At 39.8% G+C, this 16,104-nt stretch overlaps 1 protein-coding gene across 1 annotated transcript in view; it reads right to left on the bottom strand.

Annotated features, from left to right (window-relative positions):
* Nucleotides 1-1,539: 1,539 nt before the first annotated feature.
* Nucleotides 1,540-16,104, bottom strand: part of LOC309819344 (DNA topoisomerase I, mitochondrial-like) — a gene marked incomplete at both ends in the record, with an annotated part of 170,207 nt that continues 155,642 nt past the window's right edge. The window contains 3 exon segments of the mRNA XM_082649440.1: nt 1,540-1,875; nt 1,879-2,468; nt 2,471-2,774. Of these exon segments, the coding sequence (XP_082505566.1) occupies nt 1,540-1,875; nt 1,879-2,468; nt 2,471-2,774 (1,230 nt within the window).

Here is a 16,104-nt window from a genome sequence, read left to right as displayed (position 1 = left end):
CTCTTCTTTCTCCTAGGTGATCAACATTTCCCTTATAAATGTCCTCGTTCCGTAGTTTGGGATTTTGAAATACAGAGACTGTCTTATACATAAAATATTCATAGCACTTAACTTAGTGTGAAAGTGACTAAAGATACTGTATTGTTTCTTCATTTTCTGTATTGTATGATGGTTTGACACATTCAAAAGCTTTCTGGCCAAAAGAGAAACCCATTTCTTAAAGATAACAACGTGCTGAGCTGGGAGCACATTTTTCATGTGCAAACCAACCAATCCAAGTCTATGGCCTCAACCACTCCTTTATCTATTTCTCACAAACCAAGCTCCAAGTCATCCCTGGGCCGGGTACCACCAGCGAGACACCATCCTATAGCCCAGGCTTTCCTGTAATTATCCAAACCTAAACTCTTTACTCTGATTTGTCTTGCTTTTCTCACAGAAATCCCAATAAAGGATGAGCTGGAATTTCCCGTTGTTCCTGTCTTCTCCCACCTGACCCAAACCTGGTGCTTCCCCTGTGGCCCTGCATCTCATGTGGTGGCGCTCTAGGACCTGTGTGTATAATCAATTCTTCCTTCTAAGCCTCATTCTTATTTCCTCCTGTGGCTGCCTTGAGATTATCGTACCATATCCAACATTTACATTCTTAGAACACATGTCAAATAAACATGTGTAGAGTCTTGCATTTCCTAACAAATAAATCAATATTCTTGATCCCTAAATGTCTACCTGTAGCTTCTCCAGGGTTTCACTATTTTGTGTATTATGTACATAATATATAAATGTTTCTTTACCTTGTGCTCAAAATATGTTTTTGTAAGTGAGCTCAAAATTTTCACTAGTTTTTTAAATTGATGCTTAACTTTTCCCCACATTTGGGCAGACTTTTTAAACCTTCAAATATTACAAGGCAATTGGTTACAAAGAGCCAGCTTCTGTGTACAGGTCAAAGCATCTACACAGAGAAGTTGAGTTTCTCCATGGAAATTCATGGGTTTTGTCAAACTTGTTTGGAAACCAATAGATGGTAAAATCAGCTCGGGATTACTTTTAGTTTGTCTGAGAAGCAACTGGCTAATCTAACGGATCCTAAATCAATGTCATTTTGTCGGAACAAAGGCCATGAAGGTGGGAGGAGAGGAGGAAGGGGCAAACTCTTTTCTTAAACTTTTGACTTAGATCAAGTGTTACAAAAATAATGATAAGGAGTGAACAGCCACCTAGCTTACTTTACATTAGTATAAATTTGGCAGAATTGTCTAACATGGTTCCTGGTCTGATTGAATTGCATCTGGGAGGCTCTTAACATCCTTCCACATAAAAATCACCGTCAAGTTACCAGAATGTCCCCACCGACTTGTTTGGCAGCACGGAAATCTGTGGCCTCAGACATGCACCAACAAGAGGGTGGGCTCCCTGAGTTTGCAGGGACCTGATGTGTGCCTTCTGAGGCAGCTCTTTTTTTTTTTTGTACAAAATTCTCCCATCTGCTTTAATGGTGAAAAAAAATAAGTTCCAATGAGGCACAGAGATGCTCATTTAGAATTCAAAGTCTTTGCCTGCCATGTCGAGAGCCCTCTGTGTCTTGTTGTAGATCTTCTCCACGGGCACCCCAAGCCTCTTACACCAGGCGACACTGATCTGGGGGTCCAGGTAGTTGAGCTTGGACGTGCCCAGGGCCACCTGCTTGCTGTCCTCCTTGTCTGTGGCCTGCAAGCTCAGTCTCCCGAGCTGCTCCTCCAGTTTCTCCAGCAGCCGTCCCCTCTTCTCCAGGAAGCTCTTGGACCTGCTGTCCCCTCTGGATTTGTGGTCGGCCCTTGCCTTCTTCAGCTGTGCCTTGGCCTCGGCCACCTGCTTCTTCTTCGCCGCAATCTTCTACCGAAGAGTCTGCATCGACTTCTCGAAGGTCTTGGGAGTCGCCCGCTGATGGTTGCAGAGAACGGCAACGGCCCGATTTGCTCGGTTGTAAGACAGAATCTTAGCGGCTATGCTGTCTTCAGCTCTGGTCAGTGCTCTCAGCTGGCCCTGCAGGGTGAGGCTGGCGTTGCAGGTCCGGAACCCCTTGGCCGTCAGGCCATCCATCAGGTCCTGCAGGTGCTTGTTCAGACTGGCGGTGGTCAGTCTGTCAAAGAGCTCATCCCCAGGGCCTTTGTCCTCCATGAACAGCTGCAGATTCTCGTACACCGGCTTCTCCACCCGCACTCTGCTGTAGTAGCGGATCGAGTCCTGTCCCAGGAAGTCCAATTCCACGACGTACGGGCAGCCACCGGCCCCTGGGTGCAGCTGGACGTGTTCCACGCGGAGGGAGCAGCCACCCACTGTGTCAGCCGCGTCGCCCTCCTCCGTCTCGTGCCCGGCTCGCAGCGCCAGCTTGTCGATGAAATAAAGGGCCACAGCGCATCGTGTCGCCTTCATTTCTCGGGACTTCCAGTCGGCCCGGTACTGAGAACGGAGCTCGCCCAGACTCCTTTCAAGCGCTGAGCCACTCCATACTTCTCCCAATCTCTCTCCCCCTTTGGCTTGGAGCTGGGGTTCAGCATGGTGTACTTGATGGAGTTCTGTCCGTTCTCTGTCCACGCCGCCAGCCACGTGACCGTGCGGTCGCACCGCACCTCCTTCCACCGGTGACCTACCGGAGGCTCGGGTACTTCGGAGTCCCTGCTGCAGTTGATGGTCACGTCCTCCAGCAGGACACTCCTCTTCAGCATCCCCATCTTGGGGTGGTCGCCGCGGCCTCGGAACAACCCAGGGGGCTCGGTCTTGAAATTGCCGATCTTCTCTCAGTGCCCGTCTAAGATACAGCTCTTTGACAGAGTCAGCCCAGTTCATTTTCCATGCGGGAAAAGTGTCGTTATACCCTAGGAAACACGGTGACAATATCTGAAGTTAGGGGTTCTGTGGGATCTGAGGATTGATTCTAAACTCTCAGTTCCTAAATACACACAGTAGAGGGCCACGGGAGAGTTTTCAGGAGTGGCAAGGGAAACGCAGCTTTCATTTCTGTTTGATATTGAAGCACTTATTGTATCAACTAGTATCAAACAAGCACAAAAGCTCAAACCTGTATCGAGTACCATGCTTCCAAAGAATGGCCAAAAAACATGGAGCGTACTAAAGCGCTTATCTAACTTCCACGACCAATAATTTAAAAACTAAAAATCTGAAACTTTCAGTGCCTATAAGGCTTTGTTTAAGAACGGGGTGAGGGATTCTGAGAAAGCGTCAGAGGAGACTGTACACCTTTCCTTTTCCCATTCCCACCCCTGCCTTTACTGCAAACCATGGCTAGCAGCCACGCTGAGCCCCAAGCACAGACCAGCTCTGCTTTCACCCAGAGATTCCAGTCCAGGACCCAGGGGACAGGAGGGGAAGCTAAATGCAGCTCAGGTTCGTACACTGAAGCCAAATAATTGGTGAGTTTGGCCAAGATTCAAGTTCATTCTGAAGCATTAAATCAAAGTGTTACAGGCTTGGTTCCAACATTTAGAACAGCCCAAGTAGTGAATTGCCAATCAGTTACCTTCCTCTCCCTGTAATCAATCTAATCTAGGTGACAGAAGCGAAGAAGAGCCAGGACCTGGCCTGAATGGCAAAAAATAAGCCAAAGAATTAGAACAGTAAATTTCATTGTTAACAACACTTCTGAGTAAGGAGGAGGTATTGAAGAAGGAAAGGAATTAATCCAAAAAAGAAGACACATGGAGGAGAAAGGAAATACCCATTTCAGTGCAAAATTAGAGAATAAGAGCAGGAATAGGAAAAAAGGGGGGGAGTCTTAACACACCCCAAAAAGTTGGTCTAGATTGTAAGAGACATCTGGTAGAGGGGTCTGAACTTGGAAAAAAAAAAAATGAACAAAGCAAGAGAAAACAGAAGAGACAAGAAACAAATTGGGGCAAAGGTGCATTCCCACAGGACACCGCAAGTGGAAGCTGGCAGGAAGAGATCTCGAACAAAGGTGGTAGGTCCTGGCTGGGATGAGGTCTGTGGCAGGGACGAGGAAAAACTCTGAGAGCCAGAGACATGAACCCTTTGGTTTTTAAGCATCGAAAACAATGAAGTTATTACTTGGAGGAAAAAAATAATTTGTTAAATAGATCAATAGCTCTCAGTTCACCAGAGATAACACTGAACTACATCAAGGGGAAATAAATGTAAATTACACTTTCCAGATCAAGATAATTTTGATGAACAGAATTACAGTCTCTAGCACATCACACAAGACTTAGGAGAATATTCAATGAAATCTGAAAATTTTTATACATAAACGGCAGATGTGAGGAAACTCGAATGCACTTTCTTTTTGCAAAACATAGATTGGACTGTCTTGATTGTAGTGACACCAGCCTCCATTTAGTGCCTGCCAAGGAAGACTCCTTCATGGAAGAAAGTTTACTCTGCTGACACATGACGCAAAACGGGTTTTGGTCTAAGAGACAGAGAGGGATGGCTGGAGGTACCTGGGGAGATGGAAAGGGGGTGATGACCTTCACTAATGAAAACGATGCAAAGACACAACACTATACCATTCAAGCTGCCCAAAGCAAAGATGAGCGACAATACTCAGTGAAAGCCAGTAACACGCAAGCACACGACATACATGTTCTTGCTCCAGGTGGAACATGACACTGTTAAACCTTTATGAGAAAACAAACATCAAATCAGTTCTTTTCCCTTTTCTCCACGTGGAAGTCCGTATTATCATTCGTGAAGGCTGGAACTTTTTTTTTTTCTGACAGACTCTTCTACTCTCTTTCTAGAAAAGAACTGAACTCAGGGAACTGTACAGCCTTCTCCACAGATTCTAAATACTCCTGACTCCGTAGATTATCTTCCAGCAGCTGTGAGGAACGTAAAGCTTTTCCTAGAATATGGGGGAGGGAGGAATTCTGAAGCATACTCTAGGCAGTTTTTCCGCAGCTCTCATGTGATTTTTAAGAGCCAGCCGGTCTGGAAAATGTTGAATTTGTTTGTAGGAAAGGTAAACGCTGCCAAAATCAACAAGTTCCTTCCTTAGGGGGCTGTAGAGAAAATTGGTCTACAGATTAAGACAGTTCAGACAACTTAGGCTGGAGTAGAAGTGAACCCCCCCCGGCATGCAGGTCTTACCCCAGAACTGTATTAGAAGGCGGATAAATCTCTGTTGGAGTAATTACAAACTGTGTGCTCGAGAGGTAAAGGAAATTAAAATTGATCTCGTCTATAAATATCTTAGACAAAGTGAGTGTTTTGAATGAATAAGTAGGCCAAGAGGCTTAGTGAATTGGGTTAAATTGTTCAGCCACACTGCCTAGATTGCTTGTTCCGGGTGTCTTAACTGGGATCAGACCAATATAAAATGGTTTCACAGGCGATTGTTTACAAGTCAACAAAAATGCTTTGATTAAAATGGAGCAGCTAAACATTTTCTGCATGTCCTGTAATTAGGGCTGCCGGATAAAAAGCAGGACACAGCGTCATCTGAATTTCAAATAAACAACAAATAATGTTTTTCGTATAAGCACGCCCTCAATATTGCTTGAGACATACTTGTACAAAAAGAATTATTCACTGTTTATCCAAAATTCAAATATAACTGTACATTCTCTGTTTTTATTTGCTAAATCTGGCACATTTACCTGTAATACCTATAAAATAGGGTATGTGTTTTCTATACTCCCAAATGCACACTGGATTCATATTTGAATAAGTTTAGCCAATACCTATGTACAGAACCATAAAGATTAAGTATTATTTATGAGATGAAAATCCAGGCAAGGTTTTCTAAGAAGTTAATTATAAGAGTTACTTTAGGGAATTGAATTTCCTGAGTTTTCTTCTAGGTTGTGCTTTATAACTATCTGGGGAGTTTTAAAAATCCAGGAGGCAGCTCAGACCGATTAAACCAGAACCTCTGGGTGGGATGCAGGCATCTGTACTTTTAAAAAACTCCACAGTGAATTATTGCTGCCACGGTGAGAATCACTGCTCTAGACTGATTGGTACGACCTGCCAACCTGTGATCCCAAAGATAAAAGATGAAAAGGGAGCTGACGTTTCCAGGCTGTCATTCAGGGTAGCACAAGTTTGGCTACCTTTGCCCCTGCCTGCTTTGAAATTTACAAGAGCATTCACATTCAGCTATGAATGGAGGATAAGTGAAGGACTGAGAAAAAATAAGATGAGAAGGTTTTTGAAAATCTACATCTTCATGTGGTACATATATACGCAATGAAATATTACTCAGACATCAAAAAGAATGAAATAATGCCAATTGCGGCAACATGGATGGACGTAGAGATTATCCTACTAAGTGAAGTAAGTCAGAAAGAGAAAGACAAATACCGTATGGTGTCACTTATATGTGGAATCTAAAGTATGACACAAATGAATTTATCTATGAAACAGAAACAGACGCACAGACATAGAGAACAGACTTGTGGTTGCCAAGGGGGAGGGGGTGTGGTGGAGGAAAGGATTGGGAATTTGGGATGAGCAGATGCAAACTAGTATATACAGGATGGATAAACAACAAGGTCCTAATGTATAGCACCAGGAACTATATTCAATATCCTGCAATAAACCATAACAGAAAAGAATATGAAAAAGAATATATATATATATATACACATAACTGTCACTTTGCTGTACAGCAGAAATTAACACAACATTGTAAATCAACTATACTTCAATAAAATTTTTTTTAAAAGAAAAAAAGAGAAAAGTCTACATCTTCAAATATAGTAGCCTATGAACTTTCTCAGGCTGGGTTTTATGGACACAACTGTTAAGCAAAGTTAAACACCCATAAATCTCTGCTCTTATCGGGGGATTAAAACTATATGGAGACATATATATTTACATTTACAGGGTGCAGAGAGAAGTCACAAAGTATATATTTCAAGTACATATTTCCCCATTGTCTTCTTTTTTTTTCTGCCAAAACATTACCTATCAGTGTCAGCTATAGAATTCTGAAAAATTACCAAAAGACCCAACCAAATTCAGTACTTTTAATTCAAATGATGGGCTGCAAATCCAGCGTGCTCTTAAATTACTAAATACTGCAAAGATCACTGAGGTTAGTTTTTCTCTGTAATTGTAACTGACAATGTATTGCGTGAAGATGAACATAGAGCATTCTTTCTGTTTTTGTCCTGGAAGTTGACTGATAAGCCTGATACAGTGCTGCTTTCAAGCCTTCCTTGTCAGAAAGCCTGAAGAACTGTTATATTATTAAAACCCCAATCCTAGCACTTACAAAGAGAGTTCCAAAGCCAGCCTCCATATCTTATCACATACCACTGGCTCCACAGTGCATTTTGACACAGAGTATATTTACTTTCAACACCGACAACCTTCCCTTTGCTCTCCTCCGGTACCCTAAACTCTCCTGGATTTAAGAATCCCATGTATACTTTGCAACAAGCTGTTTTTGTAATTTCAACCCTGAAAGGGATAAAGAGTTAACTACATCTTTCATTAATAATGTAGGACTGAGAGTCTCTAGATTCGTGCTGATAGAGTTTTTAGTTCTCCTGACACGAGAAGAGATAAAGACCAGAAATCATAAAATTATTTCATGTTTTACTTCATCTCCAGCCCACTGTGAACACTAAGATCTGTCTACACTTAAATGCAAAATGGTTTTCTTTGATGCGATTGTGCCTTAGATATTAAGGGGCACATGTTGGTTAAGTGAAAAGAGAACTGAGCTGTCACCAGGTTCATCCCCCAATGTCTGTGATCCCTCTGATTCTGTTCCCCATCCTGTTCTCTTCCTCTTCTGTATGTCCTTAACCAAGTCTTTAATCACCTCCTAGGTGTGTATTACCCTCAAATATGTATTTCCATCTCTAAATTCTCTTTAAGTTACAATTTCACTTTTCCTGTGGTCCATGGAATATACCTCAGGTCTGTAGACTCGAAATCTTGAAGAAGCTTATTTAACACATCACGCTTCACATAATCAACAAGTTCACTCTCCCATTCTTCTTTCACAAAAGCTTACATATGCATCCTTTCATATACATATTCCTACTGCCAACTCCCTGTATCAGGCTCCATTAGCTCATAACCAAACTATTACTGTAACTTCCTAATTGGGCTCCCTTTATCTACCCCATATGGAGTTCTGATAATGATACTCCCAAGGACAAAGGATTTTAAAATTTTAGAATATTCTCATTTTCCACTGACTAAAGAGCTCCATGCTCAAGATGCAGAAATGAGAGTCTGGGAATAACAGTGGAGAGGGATCCTAGCAAATACTTTGGAATCTCAGTGGGAATGGTGGAAGTTTATATCCTAGGAGTGTGGAACAGCCAGGGCTTGATTTAGCCATCAAAAACTGCAACCTAGGGCTTCCCTGGTGGCGCAGTGGTTGAAAGTCCGCCTGCCGATGCAGGGGACGTGGGTTCGTGCCCCGGTCTAGGAGAATCCCACATACCGCAGAGCGGCTGGGCCCATGAGCCATGGCCGCTGAGCCTGCGTGTCCGGAGCCTGTGCTCTGCAAGGGGAGAGGCCACAACAGTGAGAGGCCCACGTACCGCAAAAAACAAACAAACAAACAAAAAAAAAACTGCAACCTATCCTTGAGTAAATCCAATTCCTGATCTGATTAATGTCATCTGACCCTACTGTATGGTTCTAGGACAGGTTAGAGTAAACCTACTTGGAAAAAAATACAGTAACCTCCAGAACCCACACAATGGCTGTCATTTAATTAAAAATCTACTAGACATCCCAGGAATCATGGCCAAGAGAAAACACTAGAAATAAACTCTCATTTAACCAAGTTATTAAAGTTGGACTTTAAAACGGCTATATTGAATATTTTTTCAAAAACGATTGACAGAGTAGAACATTTTACTAGAGAATTGGAATCTATTAGAGAATAAATAAAAATTCTAGAGTTGACAATGTGATAAACTGAAATTTAGACTTTGATAGATGTGCTTAATGAGGAGATTGATATGCAACATGAGAGGATTAGTGAACTCATCAAGAGAAAAATGATGAAAACACAGTCTGAAGCATAGAGACCAAAGCAAAAGAAAGAATAATACAGAAATGAGCATATGTATTTGTGTATTTCTGGGCAAGCCTCCCTCTCTATATAACATCTATTTATATATTTATCTATCTATATCTATATTTATATGACATGGATAAAAACTATAATCTACATAATTAAAGGCTCAGAAGAATAGAGAGGGAATAAAGGAAAAAAATATTTGAAGAGAATGGATTTCCAAAACCTGACCAAAAAATCAAGATAGAGATCTTAGAAAAGCTGTGGACCTCAAGCAGGGTAACCACCAACCCCCCCCCCAAAAATACCCACAACTAGTCACAGCATAGAAAAATTACTGAAAATCAGAGACAAAAGAAAATAGTAAAAAACATTCAAAGAAAAATGCTATCTTTAAAGGAGCAATAATGACATACAGCTGATGTCTCAATAGAATATGAAATCAAGAAGACAATGGAATATCTTTAATGAAATAAAAAGGAAAGCTACTGCCAAACTAGAATTCTATATCTAGAAAAAAAATCTTCAAAAAAATTAAAGATATTTGAATACATACAAAAACAGAGAATTTGTTGCCAGTACACTGAAACTAAAAAAAAAAAAAAGTTTTTCTTCAAGCAGAAGGAAAATGATCGCAGGTAGCAGCAAAACAAAAATGCAGGAAGAAATTTCAAACAACAGAATGTATCTCAGTGATTGAATGTAGTATAATGATTGAATTTTATGACCAAATAGAAGAGGATGCCTCTTCATTTTGAGGGGCCCAGTATCAGCCTCCTTAGTAAGTGCTATGTCTTTGTGAGCAGGAACTTTTCTTCTTTCTTGTATCACTAGTGACTAAAATGGTGACTAGCATATAGTATGTACTCAAGAAATATTTGGTAATTGAATGACTAAATCAATAGTCTCTACAACTTTGCACCACATTTGAAAACCTTGGGCAATAATCAACATGACTTTTGCTACCCAGATATAAGGAAATGATGGACTGAGGTGAAAATCTATGCTTATTTGAGGGGGAAAGGAAGAAGGGAGGAAGGGAAGAGAGAGAAACTCACATGATAGTTTGGAACTAACACTGAGAAAGAGAAGGGTAATGCTCAGCCCTTTTGTACCCTCCAGTCTTGATTTGTTGGAAGGAAAATTTTATAGCTGTGGTGCAGAAAAGGCAGTCAGGTTTCCCTTTGGAAATATTTAGCCATTTAGCATTTGTGGATCAATACTTTTTGAAAGGTCATAGTAACAATTTTAAGAGCAGCACAGTAAGGCTAATAATGCCCACAATGAAATTTTATCATCAAGAAAAGGAATGAAGGCTAGTGCCTATGTTAGCAGATTGGTAATCAGTGAGACTCACTCTGTTATCCCGTGAAGCTGGAATGGAATGGCTGTGGTTGTAAGTGGATAATGTGACTCCCTGCCACCGTCACCTCAGGGTGCCAACAGCACGGCACGGCTATTATCATTCCAGGGTGGTCATGAGCTCCGCTATTCTCTTCTGCAAGTTTGGGGAAAGATATATTGCTGTCACAACAGGGTAATAGTAGACGGTATTACACAGGCAGGCAGAGAAAAAGGAAACAGACTTAGATCTTTAGAAAACTAACCACAGCCTCAGTTATAAGTTTCCAAAATAAGTAGTTGGCAAGTAAGAGCCTAAAATTGTCAGATCTCTCATTTAGTTGGGCCTTGCATTCTTGTCCTGGTGTTTGGATAACAAGAAAGAATATGTGTTGATAGATTACATGTTACAGAATTGGGCAGAAAATAACCCCCTAACAAGTGTAACTCCCTTTAAACCACTGAAGTTTCAGATAGTTGGTTCTCATTGTCTAAATAATGCATCAACTCCATGCATAAAAAGCAAATACCAAACTGCTGCTAATATGCATGGTTTAAATTTGGATTATTTGAGAAGTCCACACTAGTCTAGCATAAACTGAGCTCAAGGGGTGATAAATGCTTTCTTTCAAATTCTGTCATTTGCTCTATATTTCTGTAAACAAATTTTGGAAAGTACACACACACACACACACACACACACACACACACACACACACACAATATCCTGTATAAAATCCCTACCTAGGATCTTCCTCATTAGTAACTGGCATGCTTTCATAATTCTTTCTCAACCAGTGAGCTTGGTAAATTAGTCATTTGAGACTCACTTCTGTCCTTGTTTGTCACGTTTACGTCACAAGGGTGTTGGAAGGATTAATTAGTTAACATGCAAAATTCTTTGAAGATGAAAAGTGCTGTGAAATTGCTAAGTGGTGCTCACATTCCTTCATAGGACATATGTTTCTTTTTATATTTGTAAAAATTCATCCACCTCCTGTTAACACTTTTTGCTAGGATTATGTACTCAGATTGCTTTTTAGAAAATTGACTAGCCTTAGCTTTTCCTCCTCGAGGCTCGAAATATTTATTCACCTACAGCCTCATTTCTCTTCTCTGTTTTTTCCTACTATTATTTTTTTTTCTTACTGAGAGGTCCTAATATCATTTATGAAATCCTGTTTCCTAGTTATTTTTCCTACTTACATTTTTTTGTATTCATTGGAACAGTGGACTGGTATACCTAAAGATCACTAACGAGAAAAGGAAACTATTCCTAACTTTTAGAGGCTTAAGCCATGAGAATCATTAGTTTGGTTCAAATGTTATAGTCCAAAGGGCAGGCAAGTCTATCTGTGAAATTCACTGAGCAAGAAAGAAGAAATTGCTTTTTTTCTCAAGACCTAAATTTTCCTCAAAAGGCATTATTTAAAATGTCTTTTATGAAACTGGAATAGATATTCAAGGGAATCTGATGAAGTGCCCCCCGCTCCCACCTTCTGGCCCTGGACGCAGCTAAGGGTACCTGCAGCTCACGAGCTGAGGCTCTGGATGCCAGAAGAGGTGTTCCTCTAGCAGATTAAAAGGCTCATTTCCAGTAAGCACCTAAATGTAGAGATATTCACCTAGAGTTATCACAATTATTTTAACTACCTAGATCTGTAAAACAGAGGTGATCATCTAGGATAAACTCCTGAGATTTTCTTCACAGCTCTGACCATGAAGAACCCAGCCATTATTTTTCCACTACTTTTTTGACAACTTTCTATTTTGATTATAAAGTGGGACCTTGAGATGTTTAAATGTATCAGCCTTTTTTTTTGCGGTACGCGGGCCTCTCACTGCTGTGGCCTCTCCCGCTGCAGAGCACAGGCTCCGGACGCGCAGGCTCAGTGGCCATGGCTCACGGGCCCAGCCGCTCCGCGGCACGTGGGATCCTCGCGGACCGGGGCATGAACTCGTGTCCCCTGCATCGGCAGGCGGACTCTCAACCACTGCGCCGCCAGGGACGCCCAATGTATCAGCTTTTTAAAAGAGGTGTTCTTCATATTACTGCTAAAGGATAGTCTCCCCAAGAGATTATGGTACTGACCAATATCTTTTTCATAAACAAAGGTTACAAAACACAGCTACATACAAATGCTTTTCACTTTGTGTAATGAACTTAATTCGGCTAATATTTAAGCACATTAAAATCATATATTTCTTATGCTTCCTGTCTCAGATAGACAACCAATGAAATATCCACAAAATAAAATGGGAAACGACCTTGGTACAATATATTTACGATTATTGTATGTAACATATATATATCCTTAATTATAATACTATTATAAGAAAGCATATTTCACAAGAAATTTTATTTCCTTTTCTTTTTTTGATAAACAAAAAGTTGTACATAATTAATATATACAATTTGATGAGTTTGGAGATAAATAAACACCCATGGACCCATCACCACAATCTATGCCATAAAACCTATCCATCACCTCCTGAAGTCTCCTCAAACCCTCTTACTTCTCCTCCTCCCTTTTCCTCCTTTTTCTCCTCCTCCTCTTTCTTCTACCATAATTATTAATACTATTAGTATTTTGTGATTAAAGCACACAACATAAGATCTACCCACAGTAAATTTTTAAATGTACAATGCAGTATTCTTAACTAAAGACCCTACGCTGTACAAATCTCTAGGATTTATTCATCTGGTATAAATGAAATTTTGTACTCTTTGACTAATATTTCCCCATTTTCCTCTCCCCTCTGGCAATCACCATACCACACTCTGCTTCCATGGATTTGACAATTTTAGATTCATCATGTAAGTGGTATCACATAGTCTTTGTATTTCTGTGTCTGGCTTATTTCATTCAGCATTATATCCTCCAGGTTCATCTGTGTCACTGGAAATGACAGAATTTCCTTCTTTTTTAAGGTTAAATTACATTTTATGGTATGTATATGAAAAAACATTTTCTTTTCCCACTCATTCATCAATGGACATTTAGGTTGCTTCCATGCCTTGGCTATTGGGAACAATTCATCAATGAACGTGGGAATGTATATTTCTCGTCGAGATCCTGATGTCAATTCCTTTGGACATACTCTCAGAAATGGTATTGCTGGATCACATGATGGTTCTGCTTTTAGTTTGTTGAGGAACCGCCCTACCGTTTTCCATAGCAGCTGTGCTACTTTACCTTCCTATCAACAGTGCACAAGGGTTCCCTCGCCGACATTTTTAATATTTTTTCTTTAATAAAAGTCAACCTAAAATGTGTAAGACAATATCTCACTGTGGTTTGAGTTTGCATTTCCTGATGATTGGTAACGTTGAGTGCCTTTTCATATACCTGTTTTGGGTTTTTTTGTTTTTGTTTTTTTTTTTGTGGTACGCCGGCCTCTCACCACTGCGGCCCCTCCTGCCGCGGAGCACAGGCTCCGGACGCGCAGACTCAGCGGCCACGGCGCACGGGCCCAGCCACTCCGCGGCATGTGGGATCCTCCCGGACTGGGGCACGAACCTGCGTCCCCCGCATCGGCAGGCGGACTCCCAACCACTGCGCCACCAGGGAAGCCCATATATCTGTTTTTATATGGCTTCTTTGGAGAAATGTCTATGTTCTTTTGTCCATTTTTTAATTGGGTTATTTGTTTTCTTACTATTACATTGTATGAGTTTCTTATCAGATATATGGTTTGCAGATACTTTCTTCCAATCTGTACATTGCCTTGCTGTTGCTGTTTTTGATTGTTTCCTTGGCTGTGCAAAAGCTTTTTATTTTTATTTAGTCTCTCTTGTCAATTTTTGCTTTTGTTGATGTGCTTTTGATGTCATATTCAAGAAATTATTGCCAAGGCTACTGTTCACAATCTTTTTCCCTATGTTTTCTTCAAGGAGCTTGATGAGATGCCCTTGCAGATCAGTCAGGAAATGATGGGCTACAGAAAGTACAATTCCAGGACCGTGGCTATCCACATAGGAAAGATAAAATTGTACCCTAACCTTGCAATGTACGAAAAGATCAATCCCAGGTGGAATAAAGATCTTGTAAACAAGCTCATAGAAATTCAGAAGAAAATATAGATTATCTTTATGACCTTAGTGTAAGAAGAGATTTCTCATACAAGACAGAAAAAAATGCAAATCATAGGGAAAACATTAACAAATTCAACGATTTTAAAATTAGAAATGGTCAAATATCAAAAGACATAAAAAAATTAATGGATAAATTATAGCATAGGCAAGTACATTTGCAAAGTTTAAAAGTAAGAGATAATTGAAATCCAAAATATATGAAGAATTAAATAGAAGGCAAATGAGACCTGCAAATAGGCAAATTCACAGATGAAAAAACCCAACGGCCAATAAACCCAGGAAGAGAGATTCTCAGTAATAATTGGAAAAATGCAAAATAAAAGAACGTAAGAAACATTTCAGATTCAACAGACTGGCAAAAAGTTTGAGTACACCAAGTGTAGGTAAAGATAAGAAGCAATTAGAAAATTTTTACAGCACTAATGGGGTTATAAACTGTCTTAACTACTCAGGGGAGATATTTGGCATTATCTATTAAAACTGAAGGAGGATGCCCCAAGACCCATCTATCCTATTTCTAGGTATAAATACTATAAAGATTCCTGTCTTTGTGGGAAAGGAGGCATGCACTAAAAGACTTGGGGCAGTATTTTTATAGTTAAATTCTAAGTACAAACTAAATGCTAATCAGAAAAATGAGAATAAATAAACACATTGTGTGTATAGACACATGATGGGATATTTATATAATAAAATAAATTTGTTACAGTTACATGCATTAGAAATCCCAAAGACCCATTGATGGGGAAAAGCAAGATTTACCAAAATACATACAGTATGATGCAATTATACAAAGTTAAAAATATGTAATATATTGCTTAGGGATTTATACATATAGAGTAAAACTGTATACACTTCTTGATACTAACAAATAACAAAAAAATTTATAGTGTTTACCTCTAATGAGCAGCGAGGGAAATGTGATCCAAAAACAGTTTATCCATGACTTCAGTGGTATTTATGAGGTTTTACTTCTTAAATGGGGTGATGTATACGTGAATATTTGTTCCATTATGCTCAATAGCTGAAAAAATCTGAATGCCTGAAAGTTTTTTATGAAAGAAATAAAGGAAATAAAACATAAGCAACTGGTTTTTTATTTAGTCTCAATATTTATTTATTTATTTATTTGAATTATACATATATGTGTATTTTTTTTAAATTGGGGTATTGTTGTTTGGCAATGTTGTGTTAATTTCTGCTGTACAGTGAAGTGAATCAGCTCTATGTATACATATATCCCCTCTTTTTTGGATTTACTTCCCATTTAGGTCACCACAGAGCACTGAGTCAAATTCCCTGTGCTATACAGCAGGTTCTCATTAGTTATCTATTTTAAACATATTAGTGTATATATGTCAATCCCAATCTCCCAATTCTTCCTACCCCCCTTCCCCACTTGGTGTCCATACATTTGTTCTCTATATCTGTGTCTCTATTTCTGCCTTGCAAACTGGTTCATCTGTACCATTTTTCTAGATTCCACATATATGCATTAATATACAATATTTTTTTCTCTTTCTGACTTACTTCACTCTGTATGACACTCTCTAGGTCCACCCATGTCTCTACAAATGACCCAATTTCATTCCTTTTTATGGCCGAGTAATATTACATTGTATATATGACCACATCTTCTTTATCCATTCATCTG

The sequence above is a fragment of the Grampus griseus genome, assembly GCF_964374135.1.
Source record: "Grampus griseus genome assembly, chromosome: 2".
Lineage (NCBI taxonomy): Eukaryota > Metazoa > Chordata > Mammalia > Artiodactyla > Delphinidae > Grampus > Grampus griseus.
Note: the sequence above shows the minus strand (reverse complement) of the source record. Positions and strands in the feature narration are given on the sequence as shown.